The following is a 23,847-nucleotide window of genomic DNA, read 5'->3' on the forward strand; positions in this document are numbered from 1 at the left end:
TAACTTACTTTCTATCAGAAATGGGGGCAGAAGAATTTATAATGAAACAAGACTGGGAAACATTGGTATCCCAAGGGATCTGGGTAGCCTTTCACACAAATCACAGAAGGTTAGCTTGCAGGGTCAGCAAGCAATTAGTAAAGCAAACAGTTTGTCGGACTTTGTTAGAAAGGGATCAGAGTAAAAGAGCTAAAATGTCTCAGTGCAATTGTGCAACTAGAGATGTTATAGAACAGTACAGCACAGAACAGGCCCTTCGGCCCTCGATGTTGTGCCGAGCCATGATCACCCTACTCAAACCCACGTATCCACCCTATACCCGTAACCCAACAACCCCCCTTTAACCGTACTTTTTTTTTAGGAAACTATGGGCAATTTAGCATGGCCAATCCACCTAACCCGCACATCTTTGGTCTGTGGGAGGAAACCGGAGCACCCGGAGGAAACCCACGCACACACGGGGAGGACGTGCAGACTCCGCACAGACAGTGACCCAGCCGGGAATCGAACCTGGGACCCTGGAGCTGTGAAGCATTTATGCTAACCACCATGCTGCCCACTCTTTGATGATATTAGACTGGAAATACTACGTACCTTTTTGATCTCCTTAAGTTGCAAAGAAATTTACACAAATATAAGAACTGTAATATATTAGCATCCGAGGTCCTTTACTTTTTATTTGAAGGTTGCAAAAGATCTCAACAAAAACCTTTCCAAAATGACCCACAGCATCATTTCACTGCTAAAATATAATAAATTATACAGATTTCCTTGTTTTACTTCATTGGCAGTAAATCTTAAAGGTTCGCTGAAAAGGAAGTAAAAGAAAACAACGCAGACCACATAGATTACTATTTCTGTGTACAACCCAAAAGAAATGTACAAAACTAAATCATACACGTGTCACAAAAATCCCAGAATAGAGAGGAGGCGATGTATGACACATCGCTTTCACGCATCTCTCCAGCTTTGACTCGCTCAAGCAGCACTATCTAGCCATGTCTGCATTCTCCCGTAAAAGCTGTTGTTGTTATTATTTTGCAGTCCTTTGTCTTCCTCTTCTTCATCCCCGATTGCCTGATTTTCCTCCTCCACAGGCTGTTTCTCAATCATTTCCGTATCTGTGCTCAAGTCAACGTTTGTGTTGTCAAAACTTCCTCGGGTGTCTGAAACAATACTTAGCTTGTCAAATGATTCTTCGCTCAGACTCCTCGTCTGGGGCAGCAGGAAATGGGAATTCAATGAAGGTTCTTCAAGGTACTGGAGAAAAAACAAAGTCAAACATTTCAGACTGATCATTCCCAATTCAGTAATTGGGAATCTACCGTAAGATATACCTGGTGTTGCACCTGATGATTTACTGGGATGCAGGGTATTTTGCTGGGATTCAGGAAAAAAGTGGAGCCCTGACAACAAATTGGAAGTTGAGAGTTTGGAAAGCAAACATGTCCACATCTAAAGTGAAGACTACCATATAGGATGATGTACACAAGAAATATTTCATAGCCGTAGAGCCATAGTCATACAGTACAGAAGACGTCCTTCGGCCCATCGTGTCTGCACTGACAAAACAACACTAAATCGACACTAATCCCACCTTCGAGCACTTGAATATTATTACATTTCAAATGCTCATCTATGTACGTTTTAAAGGTTGTGAGGTTTCCCACCTCTACTACCCTCCCGGGCAATACATTCCAGACTCCCACCACCTGCTGGGTGAAAAGAAATTCCTCAAATTCTCTCTAAACCTCCTGTCCCTCACCTTTATGCCCCCTCATTATTGATCCTTCAACTCAGGCATTAGATTCCACACATATTTGCTTCCTATCCATCCTCTTCATACTCCTCATAACCTTATGCAGCTCAATCAAGTGTCCCGTCAGCCTTTTCTGCTCTAAAGAATGGGCATGTTATTTATTTTTTATAATGTATTCCATGGGCAGTTATTTATTTTTCATCTATTCATTTCTCTTAACCACGTGTCTAGAGTTCTATTTGAACTCAGTGAGCTAAGTGAAGTAGAAGAGAGAGGGATCTGTTGCTATTTGTGGGTTGCTGATGACACAGGGTGACTGACAAATTTACCTTCCTAGCTGCCTTCATGAAGGAACTTTGAATATCAATTAATGTGGACAATGTATTATTACATAAGTCTGGAATTTTTGACCACGTCCCAACCCCAAACCATTTTCCTGGAGGCATGGAATGGCTACCAGCGGGCAGTCAATTAAGGTAATTCAAAAGCTAATTAAGGCCAATTATCAGAGACCGACTGGAATTTTTTTAACCAAGAGCTTCCCCTCCCCTGTGATGGTCTGGCAGCTTTGTACATGGTTTGAATAAAACGTTTTAATAGTTGCTGAGATGGCACCTCACTATGGAGGCACCTTTTCTCTTCTTTACCTTCAATGGCAGGCTGCTGTTCCTTCTGTGATGGAGGACTTCAGCTTCCAGAGGCTGCCCACCATCTTAGATTCAATGGAACGAGCACCCTCTAGCTGCCAATTGGCCAATTCAGGGAAATCACAGCTGGGTGACTGCTCCCGACTGTGCAGGGTTGGGACCTCCATTTGACCCAACATCAAGGACCCAATCCAAAACCGAATCCTATCTCTGCTCTGAGTATTTGCTGAAATACCAAGCATCCACAGAAAAGATAATGCACAAAGTCATGGAAGGAAATTAATCTTCCCTGAATAACAAAAATACTGGATTTGGGTGCTGTCCAAACAGTATGAAGTGCAGGTTGAAAAGTGCAGGTCTCGCTTAGAAAGCATGGAGTTAACAAATATGGGTGCTATTTAATGTCTTCCCCTGGGGCACATTTGGTTGCAAATGGAATCATCTAACCAGGCAGGTGGGTCGTGGGTGGGGACCACACTGCCTTCCTGCCTCCATCCTGGTTAAGTCCAGAGTTGAAAGATTCTTGGATGACAAGTGGGCAATGAATGAATGTACATCCAGTGGTTATTAACCAGGCAGGCAGGGGGCTCACCATGTGGAAAGTACAATGTGTGGTATTGTGCGATAGGCTTCTGGGGGCCTATTCACAGGCATCTAGTGGCTGATTAAGGGACCTGGCATCGGGAAGGAGAGTTCCACTGAGAGTCCCTCCCTCACCCTGTAGCCATCTAAGATGGCTACCTGCAAAGGACCATGGGAATTATGGCCAACCCAGGACTCAGACAGATACAGAGCTTATGTGTATCAGAAATGCAGGTAACCAAGCCTGATCGAAACTCCCGCTTGTTCGCATTTCAATGGCTCATTTTCCAAGGACAATAGAACTCCAATCAAGCAACCGGTACAGCCACAGACTGATCGGCGCCACTCCCCTTACTCAGAAAGCTCAACTGCCAAGGTCAATGACCGCTAAGGACCCACCCAGCTACCAAGGCACCCACCCCTTTATTGGCCAAAACCGAAGACAGTGATCAGAGCCCTGTTGAATTATTGGGTCCAAGGTTAAGGACCGCCCCAAGATTAAGGACTGCCCCAAAGAGCGCGAAATCCTAGAGGGCTAAAAGAGAGCACAGCCATGTGTTCTGTCTCTTTTGGATCTGGCCTGTGCCAGCCCAACTGCAGTAGGAACAGCCAGCCAAGTTCAAGACTAACGATCACTACCTGACGGATGAGCACAGCAGAGACAGAGCCGCTTTCTTCGAACCAGCCAAGTGAAATCCAGATAAAGGCCTTATCCATTTGCACAGTGCCGGTCGCCCTGAAGTTAAGTATGGGTTATTGTAGCTGATAGGTGTAGCTTAACTGGTAGTAGATATTGTGTTTGCATGTCGAGGTAACTCTTGTGTATGTAAATAAACCATCTGTTGAACTAACTAACTAGTTGTGTGGTCATTTGATCGATATAAGGGAAGGCTTGTGGTTCACCAACATTATCATTAATATTAGCAACAGTATTGGCAATGCTGTTGGGATTGAAAACGAGCAACAGCCCTTCCTGTTGACCCCTCTCTCCTGCAAATCCCCAGTCCATGACTCCCCTCTCGCCATCACTCAACTGTGGCCTGGGATCTGGTGACGACGCAAGGCCTTGAATAGATGTACCGGCAGCACATATAGTACCAGCAGCACTGATAGTGTGTTGGCTAATCCAGCTCGGATTTGCTGATTCTGGAGGTAGGCTTGGCACTGGCCTGTCAAGTGCCTCACAGGCACATGAAACTGCAGGCCGTCCCTAAAGTAGGCGAAATGGGGCTTTGACCGGCTCTCCAATTGGCAGATGAGGTTGGCCCCATCGCCTCCATTAAATACTGCCCTATGTATTGTTGCCATGTGGTGACAGAAAAGTAACAGCAGTTAATTCAGTGAGGAATGGCTAGTTTTATTTGGAATCTTTAGGGAAATTGTCCTGTGAGAGTCAGGTATCTCTGGCACCCCCTCACTCTGGAAACCCCTCGTTCCAACAGTCTGTAAAAATCTACTGTTATTTCACAGATAAGCTACTGCTTATCATGATGACAGTGTCATAATATACACACAAGTATATGATGGTGCACAGACACTGACTGACACACTGAATGACCAATTGACACACAGAACACAGCAGCCAATCACCAGACAGGACACGGCCACTATAAAGCCAGAGGGCACTAGTTTTCCCGCTCTCTTGGGATGCAGCCTCTGAGACAGCCAGAGCCTGTGAGCAGCAACAAGAACATCCACCACGTGGTAGCAGGATAGTCTGGTCAGGTTAGCCTCAGGTCTCCAGTCAACTCAACATAGTGTCAACCCACAGTTCAAGTATGTATAACAGTTCATAGTTCAATAAAATAGAGTTGCATTTCTGCAAGTGTTGGAAGCCTGTCTCTCTCACTGCTTTGGTAAACGCAGTCCTCGCAGACCCAGCATACCCAACACATCAGACAGAAGCAACTTTTACACTGCATCCATGTTACTTCTAAACTTTAATTCTTATTAAAATGGAGACAAGGTTTACTGGCAGTCAGCAAGACAATTTTGGACAAGAATTCCCACAGAGCTGTTGTGATAATTTTGTGGAAAGTGCAGTGCATAGATGGGGCTTCAGAAAAAGCTAAGGCAGTGAATTTGGGAGTAACTTGGAGCACCTTTCCAGCATTTACCATTGTGAAACCATCTCACATCCTTGTCCTCTCACGGTAACCTTGCTTTGACAAACCTCAATCAATACCTCGAGAAGGAGAGTGGAACTTTGCTTACATTTTCCAGGTCGCATCAGATTAAATTTGATGATTGATAAATCAGGAATGGAGACAAATGACTGGAATCACACGTACCTCTTTTATATGATCAGGGAGGTGGTAGGAAGGTAAACAACTATATCTGGCAGCCTTGTAAACATAAAGCGATGCAAAGAAAATTCCCATTGTCACACTGAAGACACCAAAAATTGACACAAGAAGAAGCGCAATCACTTGCCACTCCGGTACTCTACCTGCAAGCACAAACAGTGGGAGAACTTTTGTAAGTAGAAAGCATTATTTGCCCACACAACTTAAGTCCCACCTCTGGTGCAAACTGATACTGCTGTAACTAAGTTAAGACAGAAGAGGCCAAAAAGAAATTGCACAAATTTCAATCCCGTGGCGTGGTTGCCAGTGGAAGGGGTGACTTGCCATTGGCCAATGGCAGGATTTTCTGGTCCTGCCGATATCTACGGACTTTTGCATGGCATTCCGGCTTTGCCACCGGGGAAACCACAATGGGGAGATTGACATCGGCGGGACCGTAAGATTGCACGGGTTGGAAGGACCAGAAAATTAAGCCCTACATATTTATAATGATTTAAAGAAAAGGGAAGTACTATAGTAGTTGGCAGATAGTCCTGCTGTGATCTCATGGGGCAGTCATTGATGCATTTATTAAATCACTAGAATTTCGTTACTTCTACAAATTACACGTTAATATTGCCTCAGCTTGTTCACCATAATGCTCGATCACATCAACATAAACACTTTTAACTGAGTCGAAGGTCGGTATGGGAGACCAATCAAAAATAAATTTATTTTTAGGGACTTATGACCCTTTCCTGTTTCCAAGCTTTGTTGCCCATATTCCACCGTGTACCTTTCACATGTTCATCCATCACCCATGTCCTTGTTGATCTACATTGATCCTCAGTTCCCCAATACCTACAATTTAAATTTAGCTTTATTTTGTATTTTAATTCCTTCATGTCTTCACTGTTCACTATCACTGCAACCTAATCTGGCCCTACATTCTCCTGCAAGATCATTGCATTCTTCTGTCTTTGGCTCTTGTGCATATCTCTCCCTTTATCCCATTACTGGTAGTCATTTATTCAGCGAGCTAGGGCTCGCATTCAATAAATCTGATCCCGGGACACCTATGGGGGAGTTAAGATGCCCCTTGGGGCTGTTAAAAGTAGGCATAAATGTGCATAAATAGATTACTGCCAATCTCATTGGAACAGTTAACAGACATGTTAAAAATCAACTGTAAACACTGTCAGATGCTCCAATTAAAATGACCTGTCAAAGATGTCAAGAGGATCTGTCAATGGGACCTGCCAAAAGTATCAAAAGGTCCTGTCAAAAGGAGTTGTCAAGAGGATCTGTAAAAGGGGGCTTTCAGAAGTGCCAGGAGGATCTTTCAAAGGCATATGTCAAAGGGATCTGTCAAGCTTGCAAGGCATTTAAAAGTCCTTCCCTTTAAATCTTCGGAAAAATAAATGTCTGGAGCATAAAAAAAAGCTTGTGTAAGATATGATATGGATAACATATTTTTGTCATTTTGTCTGTTGACATAAACCAAAGGGTTTCCATTGCTGGACTGGTGCTGCATGGCTGATTGCATCCATGATCACAGTAGGGTTCCTGCTATATCATAGCTTCATTGGCAATTACAAGTGGTTATAGGCTCTTTGATTTGGGACTATGAATTCCAATGCTTGTTGTTAAAGGGATTGCGCACTTGAATGAAATGTTTGCTGCAAAAGGCTTTATGCAGTTGAATTAATACAAATGTCGTGGACTAGATTTTATGAATAATAATTTTTTTTCAATATATTGAAATCTGCAAGAGATTTATTTTATGGAACTTTATTTGATTCCATCTCACTATCTGCATTGGTCCTGAGGTCTTCCCATGGTGAATATTAGGTGAGGTTGTAGGTATAGGAGTAAAGGTGATGGGTTGGAGGTGGCTTGAGTTACCATAGGGGCTATAAAGGACCATGGGAGTAGATGGAAGGGAATAGCTTGGCATTGAGGGTATGAGGGGCCATTGAGGATGGGTGGGGCATAGGGTAGCATGAGGGACATGTGGGGCCATGAGAGGGATGTTTGGGCAGACATACCTTAACAGGGAATCTTGAGGAACCATTGGCTGTGGTTGGGGCCATAGTGTGTATAAGGATGTGACACGGCATGGGTTGGCTTGGATGGGGCATGGAGAGTGTATGGGGGTGGGGGGGTGGGGGGGGGGGGGGGAGAGGAGGGCTGGATAAACGTTTCATGTTTTATCCTTTATGTTTACACTTTTGACACAGTGCCGGCAGCTGGAGGCCGGGCTTTCACCCAGCCTGCCTCCGCACCCTACAGCTTCCTCACTTATTCCAGGATCGTCCACCCCGACTTCTAATCCAGCCCACACATCCCCACGGAGGGAGCTCATTCGAAGGGCCGGTGCAGGCTCAATGTGCCATGTGGCACTGTAGGGATTCTGTGGAATATAAGAGCAAACTAACAAGAAATGTGATTTTTCTATTTGTTCATGGGATGTTGGCATTGCAGGCGAGGTCAACATTTATTACTCATCCCTAATTGTCCTTGTGAAAGTGGTGGAGAGCTGCCTCATTTAACTGCTGTGATGTTATTGAAGGACTTGTCAGCTTTTTATTTAGTGACAGTGAAGGAGCGTTGATATATTTCCAACTAAAGATGGTTAGTTTACATGTGTGAACTTCAGCGATTAAGTAATCTGACCCTTCGGGGAAGAGACAGGAGAAATTATAATGGGGCAATAAGGAAATGGCAGAGATATATTCTTTCTTCATAGTAGAAGACATAAAGGCAGTGGAAATTATGGAGGACCAGGGGTCTACCAGGACCAGGGTGGCATGGTGGCATAGTGGGTAGCACTGCTGCCTCACAACACCAGGGACCCAGGTTTGATTCCAATCTTGGGTGACTGCCAGTGCGGAGTTTGCACATTCTCCCAGTGTCTGCGTGGGTTTCCTCCGGGCGCTCCAGTTTCCTCCCACAGTCCAAAGATGTGCAGGTTAGGTGGATTGGCCTTGCTAAATTGCCCCAAGTGTCCAAAGGTTGGATGGGGTTACGGGGATAGGGCAGGGATTGGGCCAAGGTAGGGTGCTCTTTCGAAGGGTCGGTGCAGATTTAAAGGGCCGAATGGCCTCCTTCTGCACTGTAGGGATTCTATGATATTGCGACTGCGAAACTTGAAGTTGAACATTAGTAATGAAAAAGTACTTGAGAATTAATGGAATTAAAATCTGAAAAATGATTTGGACCTGATGGCCTATAGCTAGGGTTTTAAAAGAGGTGGAGGCAGGTCATTGATGCACTGATCTTGATCTTTTCAAATTCCTTCGATTCACAACAGACTCTGTGGGCTAGAAGCTGGAAGATGTAACCTTCCTGACCAAGAAAGAAGAGAAAAGGACAAAGGAAAATATTGACCAGGTAGGCTGACATCAGGAGTAGAACCCTGCCACTGTAGTATTTTATTGGCGTCAGGTTCGAGCACATGATGTGGGAAGCTCAACAGCTTTAGCTATCTCAGCTGATATCGAGGAAGCGGGCGAGAGCTCCTTTACAGGTCTCCAGGGCCCTTCGGAGGCACCCCCCCCCCCCCCCCCCCTTCGCTCCCACCACCAAATGTCATTCTGCAGCCTCAAACCTTTCCCCCTGACCTCTTGAAACTAGCCCCGACTTAGGTGGGCTCCTCAGTGCGGTGGGGACTGCCTGTAGTCCCAACAATATCCACAGATCTCACTAGAGCTGAAGGGACTACAGAGCTTTCAGCCAAGTTAGATTTCTGCCGTGCAGCTGTCAGGATTGTGGATGGGACTGTTTCGCCAGGGACTGCAACACCCAGTAAAATGCATCCTACAGTAAAATTGAAGCACAGAAGGTGGCTCTTTGAGTCTGTGGCAGCTATCCAGCCTAAACCTACTTTCCGGCTCTTGGTCCGCAGCCCTGCAGGTTACAGCCCTTTTAAGTTAAAAAAATAATAATTTACGGGATGTGTACGTCGCTGGTTAGGCCAGCATTTATTGCCCATCCCTAGCGGCCCTTCAGAAGGCGGTGGTGAGTTGCCTTCTTGAACTGTTGTCGATGTTGTGTAACTACACACAGAGTGTTGTTGGGGAGTGCGTTCCAGGATTTTGACCCAGCGACATGAAGGAACGACGATATATTTCCAAGTCGGAGTGGTGAGCTCCATGTGGTGGGGTTCCCAGATATCTGCTGCTCTTGTCCTTCTAGATGGCAGTCGTCGTGGGTTTGGAAGGTGCTGTCTAAGGAACCGTGGCGAGTTCCTGCAGTGCATCTTGTCGATGGTACACACGGCTGTCACTGTTCTTTGGTGGTGGAGGGTTTGAATGTTTGTGGACGGGGGAACAATCAAGCGGGCTGCTTTGTCCTGGATGGTGTTGAGTGCTGTTGGAGCCGCACTCATCCAGGCAAGTGCAGAGTATTTCATTACATTCCTGAACTTGTGCCTTGTAGATGGTGGACAGGTTTTGCAGGGAGGAGGGGTCAGGAGGTGAGTTACTCGCCTTTGGATTCTTAGCCTTTGACCTGCTCTGATAGCCACATCAATATGGCTATTCCAGTTCAGTTTCTGAACAATGGTAACCGCAGGATGTTGATTGTGGGGTATTCAGCGACAGTATTGCCTTGCATGTCAAGAGGTAAAAGCAAATTACTGCGGATGCTGGAATCTGAAACCAAAAAGAAAATGCTGGAAAATCTCAGCAGGTCTGGCAGCATCTGTAGGGAGAGAAAAGAGCTAACGTTTCGAGTCCAGTTGACCCTATTACTTGCTATTTGGTATGCAAGTAGTCCTGTGTTGTAGTTTCACCAGATTGACACCTAGTGTTGGTCCTGGCAGACTCTCCTGCACTCCTTATTGAACCAGGGTTGATCCCCTGGCTTGGTGGTATGGTAGAGTGGGAGATATGCCAGGCCATGAGGTTGCAGATTGTGGTTGAGGACAATTCTGCTGCTGCTGATGGCCTACATGGATGTGGAGTCTTTAATCTTGAGTTGCTGGATCTGTTCAAAGTCTATCCCATTTAGCATGGTGGTAGTGCCACACAACACAACAGAGGGTATCCTCAATGTGAAGTCCATATCCAAGTATTTTATAAATGGAATGAAGCTTTCTGTCCACTCTCCGTCCCCCACAATCTTCACAAGCCCCACAGCGACCAGGTGTGGTTGCCGCTGTCGTGAAATGGTTGCGAACGGCAGTCCGCTCGGCCCATCCGGGTCGGAGAATCGCTGGTCGCCGTGAAAAATGGCGAGCGGCGATTCTTCCGAGCGGGAAGTGGGAGAATCGCGGGGGCCGCCAGGGGGCGTGAAATGAGTCGCCCGGCCCTCCTGCGATTCTCCCACCCGGCGTGGGGAGCAGAGAATCATGCCCACAGTCTGCAGGGCTTCCCGCACACCTCGCACATTTATCCTCAACCCCAAAGAGCTTGCTCATTCTGGTTGCCGTCATGTGCGCCCGGTGGACCACTTTAAACTGAATTAAGCTAAGCCTGGCACATGATGAGGAGGAATTGACCTTGTTTAGGGCATCTGCCCACAGGCCCGCATCTAGCTCCTCCTCCCAATTGCCCTGAAGTTCCTCCACTGGGGCTTCCTCCGCCTCCTGAAGTTCCTGGTAGATGTCCGACACCGTCCCCTCCCCTACCCAGGTGCCAGAGATCACTCTATCCTGTATCCTGCGTGGGTGTAGCAGCGGAAATGACACCACCTGTTTTTTCAGAAAGGCGCGTACCTGAAGGTATCTGAAAGCGTTTCCAGGGGGCAAACTGAATTTCTCCTCCAGCCATTTCAGGCTGGGAAAGGTCCCGTCTATGAACAGGTCCCTGATCCGTTTAATGCCTGCCCTATGCCAGCTTTGAAACCCTCCGTCTATCTTGCCCGGGTCTATTCTATGATTGTTGCGTATCGGGGCCCAGACTGAGGCTCCCTCCGCCCCCCCTGTGCCTTCTCCACTGACCCCAGATCTTTAATGCCACCACCACCACCACCGGACTGGAGGAGTAGTGGGCCGGCGAGAACGGCAGAGGTGACGTTACAAATGCCCCTAGGCTGGTACCTTTACATGAGGCCGCCTCTAACCGCTCCCACGCCGACCCCTCCCCAGCACCCATTTCCTAATCATGGCTATGTTAGCCGCTCAATAGTAGCTGCAAAAGGTCAACAGCGCCAGCCCACCCCCTCCCCGACTGCGCTCTAGATACAGTCTCTTTACTCGCGGGGTCTTATTTGCCCATACGAATCCCGAGATGATCTTGTTCACCCGCTTAAAGAAGGACTTAGGGATGAAGATGGGAAAGCACTGGAAGACGAACAGGAATCGGTGGAGAGCCGTCATCTTAACGGTCTGCACCCTCCCCACTAAAGATCGCGGGAGCATGTCTCACCTTTCGAAGTCCCCCTCCATCTTCTCTACCAGCCGAGATAGATTAAGCTTGTGGAGGGCATCCCACTTTCGAGCCACCTGTATCCCTAGGTACTGAAAGCTCTTCTCGACCATCTTCAGCGGAAGCTCTCCCAGTCTCTTTTCCTGCCCCTTAGCTTGGATCACAAACATCTTGCTTTTATTCTCGTTTAGCTTGGACCCCGAGAAAGTGCCAAAGTCCCTCAGAATCTGCATGACCTCCCCCATCCCCTCCAGTGGGTCTGAGGAGTCGAGCTGTTTAAAAGGCCTGTCCTGATTTTCTGGGACTTCACCTCAGTTGTGCTGTTAAATATGAAGCACTCTAGCCCTCACCCCTCAAAAGCCTCCACTCATTCTGCATGCCCTATCCATGCCAACGTATGCCACTCCATCCACCCTGCCATGCCAACACATGTCCACATCCGGTTGGAGAGCTGACTGTATTAGCGTAAATATTTAATTGGACAAATAGAAAAAAATAGTGATACCGTTATCCATTGTAGTTTCACAGACAATTGAACTAGGATGAGTCTTTCTCGCAGTCAAAACAGGTTCAACTTTCAGGCAGTAGGTGGTCCAAGGTTGAAGATTTATGAGCGTTTTTATCTTCTGATTAATGTTAACACTCTCGGTCTGTGGAATTCAAAAGGTCCATCAAATAGGTACAGGAACCAAATAGCAGGAGCAAGGCAGATAAAGGGAAACATACTAAATGGAAGCATTATGAAGTGAATACTGTCAACATTTTCATAAAATTACTTGTAGAATCACACAATAGACATATTTCTTCTCAAAATACTTCCCTGACACTGCAAATGAATTAATGGAAATTCTTGTTTCATTGGGTTGGCTAGTTTAATAAATGTAGTTGAAGAGTGAAACTTGGTGCCGAAGTTGTTCATTTTGCAGTCATCAGGTCAAAAGCAAGAATGCCAAATTTCCAACAATCGCGGCAATTGTTGTTTGGTGGCAAGTGGACTCTATTTAGCCAATGCTAAAGAGGATCTTGTAACCTGCCCAGATCCTATTGGGTGGGGACAATTGGTTACCCCTTGAATCTTGGGAAATGTGAGCTCCCCCGATCAGGGAGCAAGGCAATCGCTAACCTTTCGGCTGTAGAAATGGAGCTGGCCAGTATGGTTCCGCCTAGAGAGAGAACCAGTCGTGAACTACTGGTGCTGCATAAGTGTACTTTCTGTTTGGCTCAACTAACTCGTGCTGGATTCTTTGTGGCTCTCACAAAAGTTTCCATGGAGAAAGCACTGAGAACTATAGGCTCCCCAAGCTCCTGGGTAGTTCAAAACAATTCAGAAGGCTTGAACATATGCCTTTTATTTGCAGAGAATGTATGTTTCTTTTAATAAGTGAAAATGGGTGGCAAAGTAGCACGGTGGTTAGCACTGTTGCTTCACAGCTCCATGGTCTCAGGTTTGATTCCCGCTTGGGTCACTGTCTGTGTGGAGTCTGCGTGGGTTTCCACTGAGTGCTCCGGCTTCCTCCCACTGTCCAAAGATGTGCAGGTTAGATGGATTGACCATGCTAAATTGGCCTTAGTGTTCTTCCCTGTGTCTGCGTGGGTTTCCACTGAGTGCTCGGGCTTCCTCCCATTGTCCAAAGATGTGCAGGTTAGATGGATTGACCATGCTAAATTGGCCTTCGTGTTCAAAAAGGTTAGGTGGTGGTTACAGGGACGGGGTGGAGGTGTGAGCATAAGTAGGGAGCTCTTTCCAAGGGATGGTGCCGACTCGATGGGCTGAATGGCCTCCCTCTGCACTGTATATTCTATGAAATGAGCCATGTTACAAGCTTGATCGATTATTTTAAATTGATTGTTAGTGTAGCTATTAGTGCACTCAGGGTTGTTCAGCAAGTGCTGCCCAATCACAGAATCACATCTAATAGGAGGTGTTTATTTTTGGGATTTGCAAGGATGAGCTGGTCGTGTACAATCTGCACTCCACCTATTATGAACAATTCAAGGAAGGTACTGTTTGATTGCTGGGACATACCACCTGCTTACCTGGCCCCACCTTAACACTGAAGCTCATATACAATTACTGGGATTTTCCAGGCCCAGTACAATGGCTACCGTCATAGCAGGTGCAGCGAGACAGCCAAAAGTCCATCGACTTTGGCAGGACCATGGATCCTGCCGGTGGGCAGGGCTGGAAAACTCTGCCTGAGGTACAGAAGGCTGAATGTCCCTTTTGTCTTACGGTTACATCTTGTTTGTGGGAAATACCACTCTTATAGCCACTGCTATGTAGTAGCAATGTGAAATGGTCTGCTGAACCTATTGTTCAGATTTTAAAATACTTTGCCTCTGCAGGGTCATTTCAGACAGACCGGGCACTTTTCAGGTCTGAAAGTGGCAGCCTTTGGCCCATTTGTGAGTTTGGGTGATATGCGATGGATAGTGATCTGATCAAGATAGCCACTGACCCTCAGGGTAGCAGATTAAGCAAACAAGAGGGAAACAGGATGTGAACATTTAGCCCAAAGTACACAAAAGCAAGGAAGTCATGGTGACTCTTTATAAAACCTCAAATGGATTATTCTGCCCAATTTTGGGCACCGCACTTTTGGAAGAATATGAAGCCATTAGCAATAAGTCAGAAGAGATTTCAGAGAGAATGATTCCAGAGATGGGGGACTTCATTCCTGCTACATTCAGTCATTAATGTTGGCGGACAATTGAACAGTTAACCAGAGGAGGACGTTCCACAAATACACCCATCCTCAATGATAGGGGCTCCCAGCACATAAATCCAAAGACAAAGCTGAAGCTTGTGCAACCATATTCAGCCAGAAGTGTTGAGTTTTAGCCTCCCCCTAAGGTCCCTAGCATTAAGGATGCCATTCTTCAGCCAAATCTATTCAGCCTATATATGAAGAAATAGTTGAGATGACTGGATACAGTAAAGGTTATGGCCGACAACAACATTGTAGCTGTAGTATTGAAACTTTGTGCTCTACAATTATCTGCACCCCTAGCCAAGCTGTTCCAACACTAACAACACTGGTATCTACCGTGCAATGTAATTTGCCCAGGTATATCCTGCATAGGAAAAGCAGGACAAATTCAATATTGCGAATGACAACCCCATCAGTTTACTGCCCCATCAATTATCAGCAAAGGGATGCAAGGTGTCATTACCAGTCCTATCAAGGAATTCCCTCAGCAATAACTTGCGACACTGATTTTCATGTTGTGTTCCTCCAAGAGCATTCAGCTTGAGACGGCATAATGACTTTGGTCCAAACATTGACCAAAGAACTGAATTCCAGAGGTTAGATAAGAGGGACGGCCCTTCACATCAAAGCAGCATTTGACCAGGTGTGGTATCAAGGAGCCCGAGCGAAACTGAAGCCAATGGGAATCAGGGGAAAACTCTCCACTGGTTTGAATCATGCCTAGTACAAAAGAAGATGGTCATAGTTTTTGCAGGTCCGCTCTCTCAAGCCCAGAACATTGCTAAAGGAGTTCCCCAGGGTAGTGTCCACGGCCAGCTATCTTCAGCTGCTTTATAAGTGACTTTTCCTTCTACGCAAGATCAGAACCAGATGGACCATCTCTAGCAAAGGAGAATCCAATCATCTCCCTTTACAATCACTGGCATGATTCTCTCTGAATCCCCGACCATCAACCAGAATTGGACCAGCTGTATAAATATTGTGGCTAAAAGGTGACCATCCAAAAAGGAACTAGTCCGTAGTGTCAGGGAGTATACTTAGCTGAGGAGTGTAGCTCCAAAAACACTCAAGAAGCTCAATGCCATCAGAACAAATCAGCTTGCTTGATCAGCAACACACCCACCATTTTGATCACTCATTCCCTCCGCCACTGGCGCACAGTGGTAGTAATGTGTATCATCTACAAGATGCACTACAGCAACCCACCAACAATCCCTCAATAACATTTTACAAACCTAGAGCCCTACCACCTGGAAGGGCAGTAATACATGGTAACTCCACCACCTACAGGTTCCCCTCCAGGTGACACACGATCCCGAGTTAGACCTTTATTGCCATTCCTTCACTGTCGCTGGGCAGAAAACAAGAAAATTCCTTCCTAACACCACTGAGGGCACACCTACATCACACACTGTGGGATTAAACACCACCTTCTCAAGGGAAATTAGGGATGCCACTAAATACCAACTTTTCCAGCAACATTCACATCCCCTGAATGAATAAAAAAGTTGCATGGCAAGATTGTAGAAGCTTGACTGTTCTTCGAAGGGAAGGTTGTGATAAGATTTGATAGCGGTGTTTAAACTCCTGAGGGAAGAATAGATAGGGAGAAACTGTTCCCATTGGTAGAAAGGTCAAGAACGAGAGACACTGATTTAGGGATGAATGGCAAAAGAGAGGCGACATGAGGATAAACCTTTTCATGAACATAAGAACTAGGAGCAGGAGGAGGCCATCTGGCCCCTTGAGCCTGCTCCGCCATTCAATGAGATCATGGCTGATCTTTTGTGGACTCAGCTCCACTTTCCGGCCCGAACACCATAACCCTTAATCCCTTTATTCTTCAAAAAACTATCTATCTTTACCTTAAAAACATTTAATGAAGGAGCCTCAACTGCTTCACTGGGCAAGGAATTCCATAGATTCACAACCCTTTGGGTGAAGAAGTTCCTCCTAAACTCAGTCCTAAATCTACTTCCCCTTATTTTGAGGCTATGTCCCCTAATTCTGCTTTCACCCGCCAGTGGAAAAAACCTGCCCGCATCTATCCTACCTATTCCCTTCATAATTTTAAATGTTTCTATAAGATCCCCTCTGATCCTTTTAAATTCCAATGAGTACAGTCCCAGTCTACTCAACCACTCCTCATAATCCAACCCCTTCAGATCTGGGATTAATCTAGTGAATCTCCTCTGCACACCCTCCAGCGCCAGTACGTCCTTTCTCAAGGAGACCAAAACTGAACACAATACTCCAGGTGTGGCCTCACTAACACCTTATACAATTGCAACATAACCTCCCGAGTCTTAAACTCCATTCCTCTAGCAATGAAGGACAAAATTCCATTTGCCTTCTTAATCACCTGTTGCACCTGTAAACCAACTTTCTGTGACTCATGCACTAGCACACCCAGGTCTCTCTGCACAGCAGCATGCTTTAATATTTTATTGTTTAAATAATAATCCCGTTTGCTGTTATTCCTACCAAAATGGATAACCTCACATTTCTCAACATTGTATTCCATCTGCCAGACCCTAGCCCATTCACTTAACCTATCCAAATCCCTCTGCAGACTTCCGGTATCCTCTGCACTTTTCGCTTTACCACTCATTTTAGTGTCATCTGCAAACTTGGACACAATGCCCTTGGTCCCCAACTCCAAATCATCTATGTAAATTGTAAACAATTGTGGGCCCAACACTGATCCCTGAGGGACACCACTAGCTACTGATTGCCAACCAGAGAAACACCCATTAATCCCCACTCTTTGCTTTCTATTAATTAACCAATCCTCTATCCATGCTCCTACTTTACCCTTAATGCCATGCATCTTTATCTTATGCAGCAACCTTTTGTGTGGCACCTCGTCAAAGGCTTTCTGGAAATCCAGATATACCACATCCATTGGCTCCCCGTTATCTACTGCACTGGTAATGTCCTCAAAAAATTTCACTAAATTAGTTAGGCACGACCTGCCCTTTATGAACCCATGCTGCGTCTGTCCAATGGGACAATTTCTATCCAGTTGCCTCGCTATTTCTTCCTTGATGATAGATTCTAGCATCTTCCCTACTACCGAAGTTAAGCTCACTGGCCTATAATTTCCTGCTCTCTGCCTACCTCCTTTTTTAAACAGTGGTGTCACGTTTGCTAATTTCCAATCCACCGGGACCACCCCAGAGTCTAGTGAATTTTGGTAAATCATCACTAGTGCATCTGCAATTTCCCTAGCCATCTCTTTTAGCACTCTGGGATGCATTCCATCAGGGCCAGGAGACTTGTTTACCTTTAGCCCCATTAGCTTGCCCATCACTACCTCCTTAGTTATAACAATCCTCTCAAGGTCCTCACCTGTCATAGCCTCATTTCTATCAGTCACTGGCATGTTATTTGTGCCTTCCACTGTGAAGACCGACCCAAAAAACCTGTTCAGTTCCTCAGCCATTTCCTCATCTCCCATTATTAAAACTCCCTTCTCATCCTCTAAAAGACCAATATTTACCTTAGCCACTCTTTTTTGTTTTATATATTTGTAAAAACTTTTACTGTCTGTTTTTATATTCTGAGCAAGTTTACTCCCATACTCTATCTTACTCTTCTTTATAGCTTTTTTAGTGGCTTTCTGTTGCCCCCTAAAGATTTCCCAGTCCTCTAGTCTTCCACCAATATTTGCCACTTTGTATGCTTATATGAAGTGAGTGGTTAGGATCCGGAACGCATTGCCTGCTTGTGCGATGAAGGAAAATTTAATTGTGGCTTTCAAAAGGGAACGGGATAGTTATCTGCAGAGAATAAAATTGCAAGGCTGTGGGTAAAGATCAGGGGAGTGGAACCAGCTGAATTGTTCTGGATGATAGCCAGCATGAACACGATGGTCCGATTGGCCTCCTTTGCTGTAATCATTCTGATTCTATGAAATAGACTAGTAACGGTTTGCAATCATTAGTTGAACTGGGCTTTATATTCAGGTAACTATTGTGGTCTGTAAATTATGCCTTATAGGAAAATTGTTCCAGTAAGGCCAACACAACATTGATGAAAATGGTTTTAAAAACCTGCAGGAAAGTGATATTATTTGAATTATGAATTAGTGATTATTCATCTCTTATACAATCGTAATTGACTAAAAATGATTTTTGGAATGTTGGGCATATTGTGCACACTTCTCAATGTTGACACTTCAGTAGAGCTGAAACCTATTACAAATCCATCAGACTACTTTCATGACTTTCTAGTTCAACAAAATTTACAATTACAAGGAAGCTGTTCCTTTTAAACTAGTGAAAAAGTATCTTTATCCCTTTTTTCAATTCTGCGAAATTTACCTTCTTTTCCTCTCCAACCTTCCAGTAGGACACCTTGTATGCCAAGTCCGGAAAGTAGTCACCCATAGATGTATTATCATTCTCATTTACAGGCTCAGTGATATCGATATCCAACATATCCAACCTTGGCTTCACAACCACTTTTAAAGGAGGTCCAATTTCAGCTGTATCACAAAGACACGTTGCGTTTGTGGCATTCTTAGAAAATCATGACAAATACTTCATTTCAATGTAGAATATGATAATGACAAACAATCCTACTGTCTTTATGTGGTTCAAACCCCTCAATAACGGTCCATTCAGATGTCTCGTTCTCATACTCAGCCCTTACACGGAGGCAATAACCGACCATGGGTCCTAGTACATTTGACAAGTCACATTCTGTGATTCTGATGCTCCCACAGCCTTTCTCAAAAGGTTTCTGTTTCTTATACTGCATGTCATAGAAACTGAAAAGGAAGCACATAATTAAGTTAGTCATCTGTCACTGGACTGGTAATCCAGAGACCCAGTTCCAAACCGACCAGATGGTGAAATTTGAATTCAGTAAAAATCTGGAATGAAAAGTCTAATGATGACCATGAAACCATTTTCGATTGTCATAAAAATCCATCTGGCTCATTAATGTCCTTTAGGGAAAGAAATCTGCCATCCTTACCTGGTCTGGCCTACATGCCCAGATCCACACAACAATGTAGTTAACTAGTAGCACAGTGGTTAGCACAATTGCTTCACAGCTCCAGGGTCCAATGTTCGATTCCCGGCTTGGGTCACTGTCTGTGCGGAGTCTGCTCATTCTCCCCGTGTCTGTGTGGGTTTGCTCCGGTTTTTTTCCCCATAGTCCAAAGGTGTGCAGGTTACGTGGATTGGCCATGCTTAATTACCCTTAGGTTAAGTGGGGTTATGGGGATAGGGTGGAGGTGTGGGCTTAAGTGGGGTGCTCTTTCCTGGAGCCGGTGCAGACTCGATGGGCCGAATGGCATCCGGCTGCACTGTAAAATCTATGATTCTATAAACTCTTAAATACCCTCTGAAATGACCAAGCAAGCCACAGTTCAAGGGCAATTAGTGATGGGCAATAATGACTGGCCCAACCAGTAATGCCCACATCTCATGACTGAATAATTTAAAGAAATCATCAGGTTACATTGTGCGCGAGTGCCAGTGTTGGCTCAGTTGGATACAATCTTGAGTTAGGGATGGTTGTGGGATCACATTTCATTCCACATTTAAACACAAAAGTCAGGGCCCTATTGCATTGTCGGAGGTGCAAAAGATAGTAGAAATTTTAAACTGTAAATAGCAATTGATTTTAGATTCATTTTAAAACTGTGATAGACTTTTGTTAGTCAAAGTGATTCAGGGAAATGGGGGAAAGGCATTTTGGTATGGAGATATAAGTTAGGTCACAGATCAGCCATGATCACATTAATTGGTAGAAGAGGCTGGAGGCCTCTCTAGTTCCTGCTATTACGAAAAAAAGCAGTGGAATTATCGCATGGTGTGTCATTAAATATTTATCCTTTAACCAATATCAGAAAGTCAGATTGTCTGATCGTTATTACACTGCTGTTTGTGGAAGATTGCGGAGTGCAAATTAGTTGCTGTTTCAAACATTACAATAACGGCTACACTTCAAAAGTGCATTGGATATAAAGCACTTTGGGATGTCCTATGGTCATGGAAGGCTCTACATAAATGAAAATGTTCATTAAAGTTCCAGATGGACATTGCAGCCATGTTACATGTTGAAGGTAAAAGAGTGGTCTACGTTTTCAGAATTTTCATTTTCACACCTCAGGAAATTAAATATCTAGACAGCTGCCCTTCTCACCAAACAGTGATTCTATTCACATCATAGCATCATAGAATTCCGACAACAGAAGGAGGCCATTTGGCCCATTGTGACTGTACCAACCCTCCGAAAGAGCACCTTACATAGGTCCACTCCCCTGCCCTATTCCTGTAACCCCATCTAACCAGCACATGTTTGAACACTAAAGGGCAATTTAGCACGGCCAATCCATCTAACCTGCACATGTTTGGACTGTGGGAGGAAACCGGAGCACCCGGAGGAAACCCACGCAGACACGGGGAGAAATTGCAAACTCCACCCAGTCACCCAAGGCCGGAATCAACCCCGGGTCCTTGGCTCTGCGAGGCAGCAATGCTAACCACTGTGCCACCGTGACAATTAATAGTAACCTCAGCTGGAATCTCCTGTCAACGCCGTGGAGGGTCTACCGTGGAGAGGGGGGGGGGGGGGGGGGGGAGAGCGCCGTGGCCCAGTGAAAAGCCAGATGCCCTTCAGCGGGAGTGGATGATCCTGGTGGTGGGTGGAGTCGGAAAATCCCGCCTGGATGTAAAGCATAATTTAGTAACAACCTATTCACCTTGTTTCAGTGAATAAGCAGAGTGGAAGCTATAGCACTTGCAATTTTTCCTACAGATCAATATCATTGATCTATTGCCGAGATAGCAGGGTAGCACAGTAGTTTGCACTGTTGCTTCACAGTTCCAGGGTCCCAAGTTCAATTGCCGGCTTGGGTCATTGTCTGCATGGAGTCTGCACGTTCTTCCCGTTTCTGCCTGGGTTTCCTCCGGGTCTCCGGTTTCCTCCCACAGTCCAAAGATGTGCAGGCCAGATGGACTGGCCATGCTAAATTGCCCTTAGTGTCCAAAAAAAGGTTAGGTGGGGTTACTGGGTTACAGGATAGGATGGAGGTGTGGGCTTAAATAGGTGCTCTTTCCAAGGGCCGGTGCAGACTTGATTGGCCGAATGGCCTCTTTCTGCACTGTAAATTCTATGATTCTGTGATAAAGTGAATATGCTTTGTGTACAATGGCAAAGCCTGTGACATTTATTCTTTCCACACATGTTATTTTTTGTGTCATAGTTTTATCTTCCCTGTATTGAGCTTCATTGGCATGATGACCACTTCTCAGAAGAGTAAATGGAGTATTCAGAAAGAATGCAAGTGCTTGAATATTAAATTTCTGAGTTAATTTATTTATGTTCTTCCCTCTCTCTCTAACCTCCTCCAGATCCACAACCCTCCAAGATCTCTGTGCCCCTCCAGTTCTGGACTGTTGTGCTTCTCGAATGTTAAATGTGCCACACTTGGCAGCCATGTTTTCAAGGTCCCAAGCTCTGGAATTCCTTCCATAAGCCTTTCCATTTCTCTTCTTTCTTTCTTGCTTTTCGACACTGCTTAAAACAAATCTTTTTGAACAAGCTATCCTAATATCTTCTTGGCAACAAATTTTATTTGATAACACTCCTCTGCCTTCGGACATACTGCAATGTTAAATGCAAGTTGCTGCTGATTTTGAAGTGCAATCACTGTTGCATTGTAAGGAAAAATAGCAGCTAATTTGCACACAGCAAGGTCTCAAAAACAGCATTGTGATATTGAACAGACAATTTGTTTTAGTGACATTGGCTGAGGGATAAATGTTGCCCGGGTCACTGGAAAGAACACCCCTGATCTTCAAATAGGGCAATGGAATCTTTTGCCTCCATCTGAGGGGGCAGGTGGAGCGTCCGTTTAACATCACATCCAAAAGACATCACCACTGACAGTGCAGCGTCTACTCAGTACTGCACTGAAGCGTCAGCCCAGATAATGTGGTCAAGCCGATGAACCCAAAACCTTCAAATTCAGAGGTGAAAGTGCTACCACTGAGACAATGCTGACACTTTAAAAATCAATGTTTTTATTGGTTTTCATAACTTTTTTGTTACCTCTTTCAGTTTGTATGATCAGTTTACAGGTTTCATAGCGTTTGGAAAGGCAACTAAGGAAGGGCAGCACGGTAGCATTGTGGATAGCACAAATGCTTCACAGCTCCAGGGTCCCAGGTTCGATTCCGGCTTGGGTCACTGTCTGTGCGGAGTCTGCACATCCTCCTCGTGTGTGCGTGGGTTTCCTCCGGGTGCTCTGGTTTCCTCCCACAGTCCAAAGATGTGCAGGGTAGGTGGATTGGTCATGATAAATTGCCCATAGTGCCCAAAATTGCCCTTAGTGTTGGTTGGGGTTACTGGGCTATGGGGATAGGGTGGAGGTGTTGACATTGGGTAAGGTGCTCTTTCCAAGAGCCGGTGCAAACTCGATGGGCTGAATGGCCTCCTTCTGTACTGTAAATTCTATGACTGATGTTATACGACAAATATAGATGAAATTGAAATGAGAGAACAAACAAACACAGATCACTATACATATTTACAGCTATTTATTTCTCCCCCTTCCGTGGCTGTGGGCCCCCTGTGGTTGTTCTGTCTCAGTTACCCTTCCTGACACTGGCCCTAGCACGAGTTGTTGCTGCTCTCCCTTACGCTGCGCTTGTCCTTGGGCTCTATCCCCTGCAGGCTATTTTTTCAATGGACCTTTTTTCCCTCCCCCACCCGCTTTCGTTTATGCCGAGTGTCTCTACTGTGCCTTTCTCCACCACACCCCCTTCACCATTTGCCCCTCTGCTCTATTGGTTGCTCGCTACGAACAGGTCTTGGAACAAGTTGGTGAACGGCTTCCATGTCTTGTGTAAGCCCGCGGATAGCGAAATGTATCTTCTCCAGTTAGAGGAATGCTGACAGGTCGGCCAGCCAGTATGTGGCTTTGGGTGGTGCCGCCGATCGATAGCCGAGCATGATTCTTCGGCGGGCGATTAGGGAGGCAGAGGCTAGGGCATCGGGCCCCATGCACATGAAAAGAGTTCTGGCTGGTCTGATATCCCAAAGACTTAACAACAGATTAACACCAGTTGGCATCTTTTCATTCAATATTGGCAGCTGCACAGCTTCATTGCAGTTTTAATATAAGCAGTAAGCATTCAGGAACCATCCTTTGTATTTATTTGATCTCCCACTACACACTTTTAGCCACTCATAGCTAATAATTTGGATTCAGAATATTATAATTAAAACACTCACCTTTGATATTCTACTGAATAACAGACATTGCCTTTTTGGTAAGTTACTGGGCTCCATCGAAGTAGATTTTTAAAGTTGATGGAATGCATTGTCACATTCTGTGGGGCAGGTAGGTTTCCATAAACTGTATTGATGATAAAACAAAAGACATATGTATCATTAAGAGAATCATGTTTTGGATTTCATGCCTATCAGGCATTTCTATAAGTATGTATTTGGCCAATTAATTTTCACCCA

General features: G+C 45.2%; 1 protein-coding gene across 1 annotated transcript in view; it reads right to left on the reverse strand.

Annotated features, from left to right (window-relative positions):
* Nucleotides 1-647: 647 nt before the first annotated feature.
* The window catches only part of LOC119968818 (interleukin-10 receptor subunit beta-like), a 30,390-nt gene continuing 7,190 nt past the window's right edge, over nt 648-23,847 (reverse strand). Inside the window, exons 2-7 of the mRNA XM_038801645.1 lie at nt 23,611-23,734; nt 18,942-19,129; nt 18,681-18,844; nt 12,150-12,294; nt 5,280-5,437; nt 648-1,260 (exon numbers count right to left, since the gene is read on the reverse strand). Of these exons, the coding sequence (XP_038657573.1) occupies nt 979-1,260; nt 5,280-5,437; nt 12,150-12,294; nt 18,681-18,844; nt 18,942-19,129; nt 23,611-23,734 (1,061 nt within the window). The 3' untranslated portion in view covers nt 648-978. The remainder of the gene's footprint in view (nt 1,261-5,279; nt 5,438-12,149; nt 12,295-18,680; nt 18,845-18,941; nt 19,130-23,610; nt 23,735-23,847) is intronic.

The sequence above is a fragment of the Scyliorhinus canicula genome, chromosome 7, assembly GCF_902713615.1.
Source record: "Scyliorhinus canicula chromosome 7, sScyCan1.1, whole genome shotgun sequence".
In the NCBI taxonomy this organism is placed as follows: Eukaryota; Metazoa; Chordata; class Chondrichthyes; order Carcharhiniformes; family Scyliorhinidae; genus Scyliorhinus; species Scyliorhinus canicula.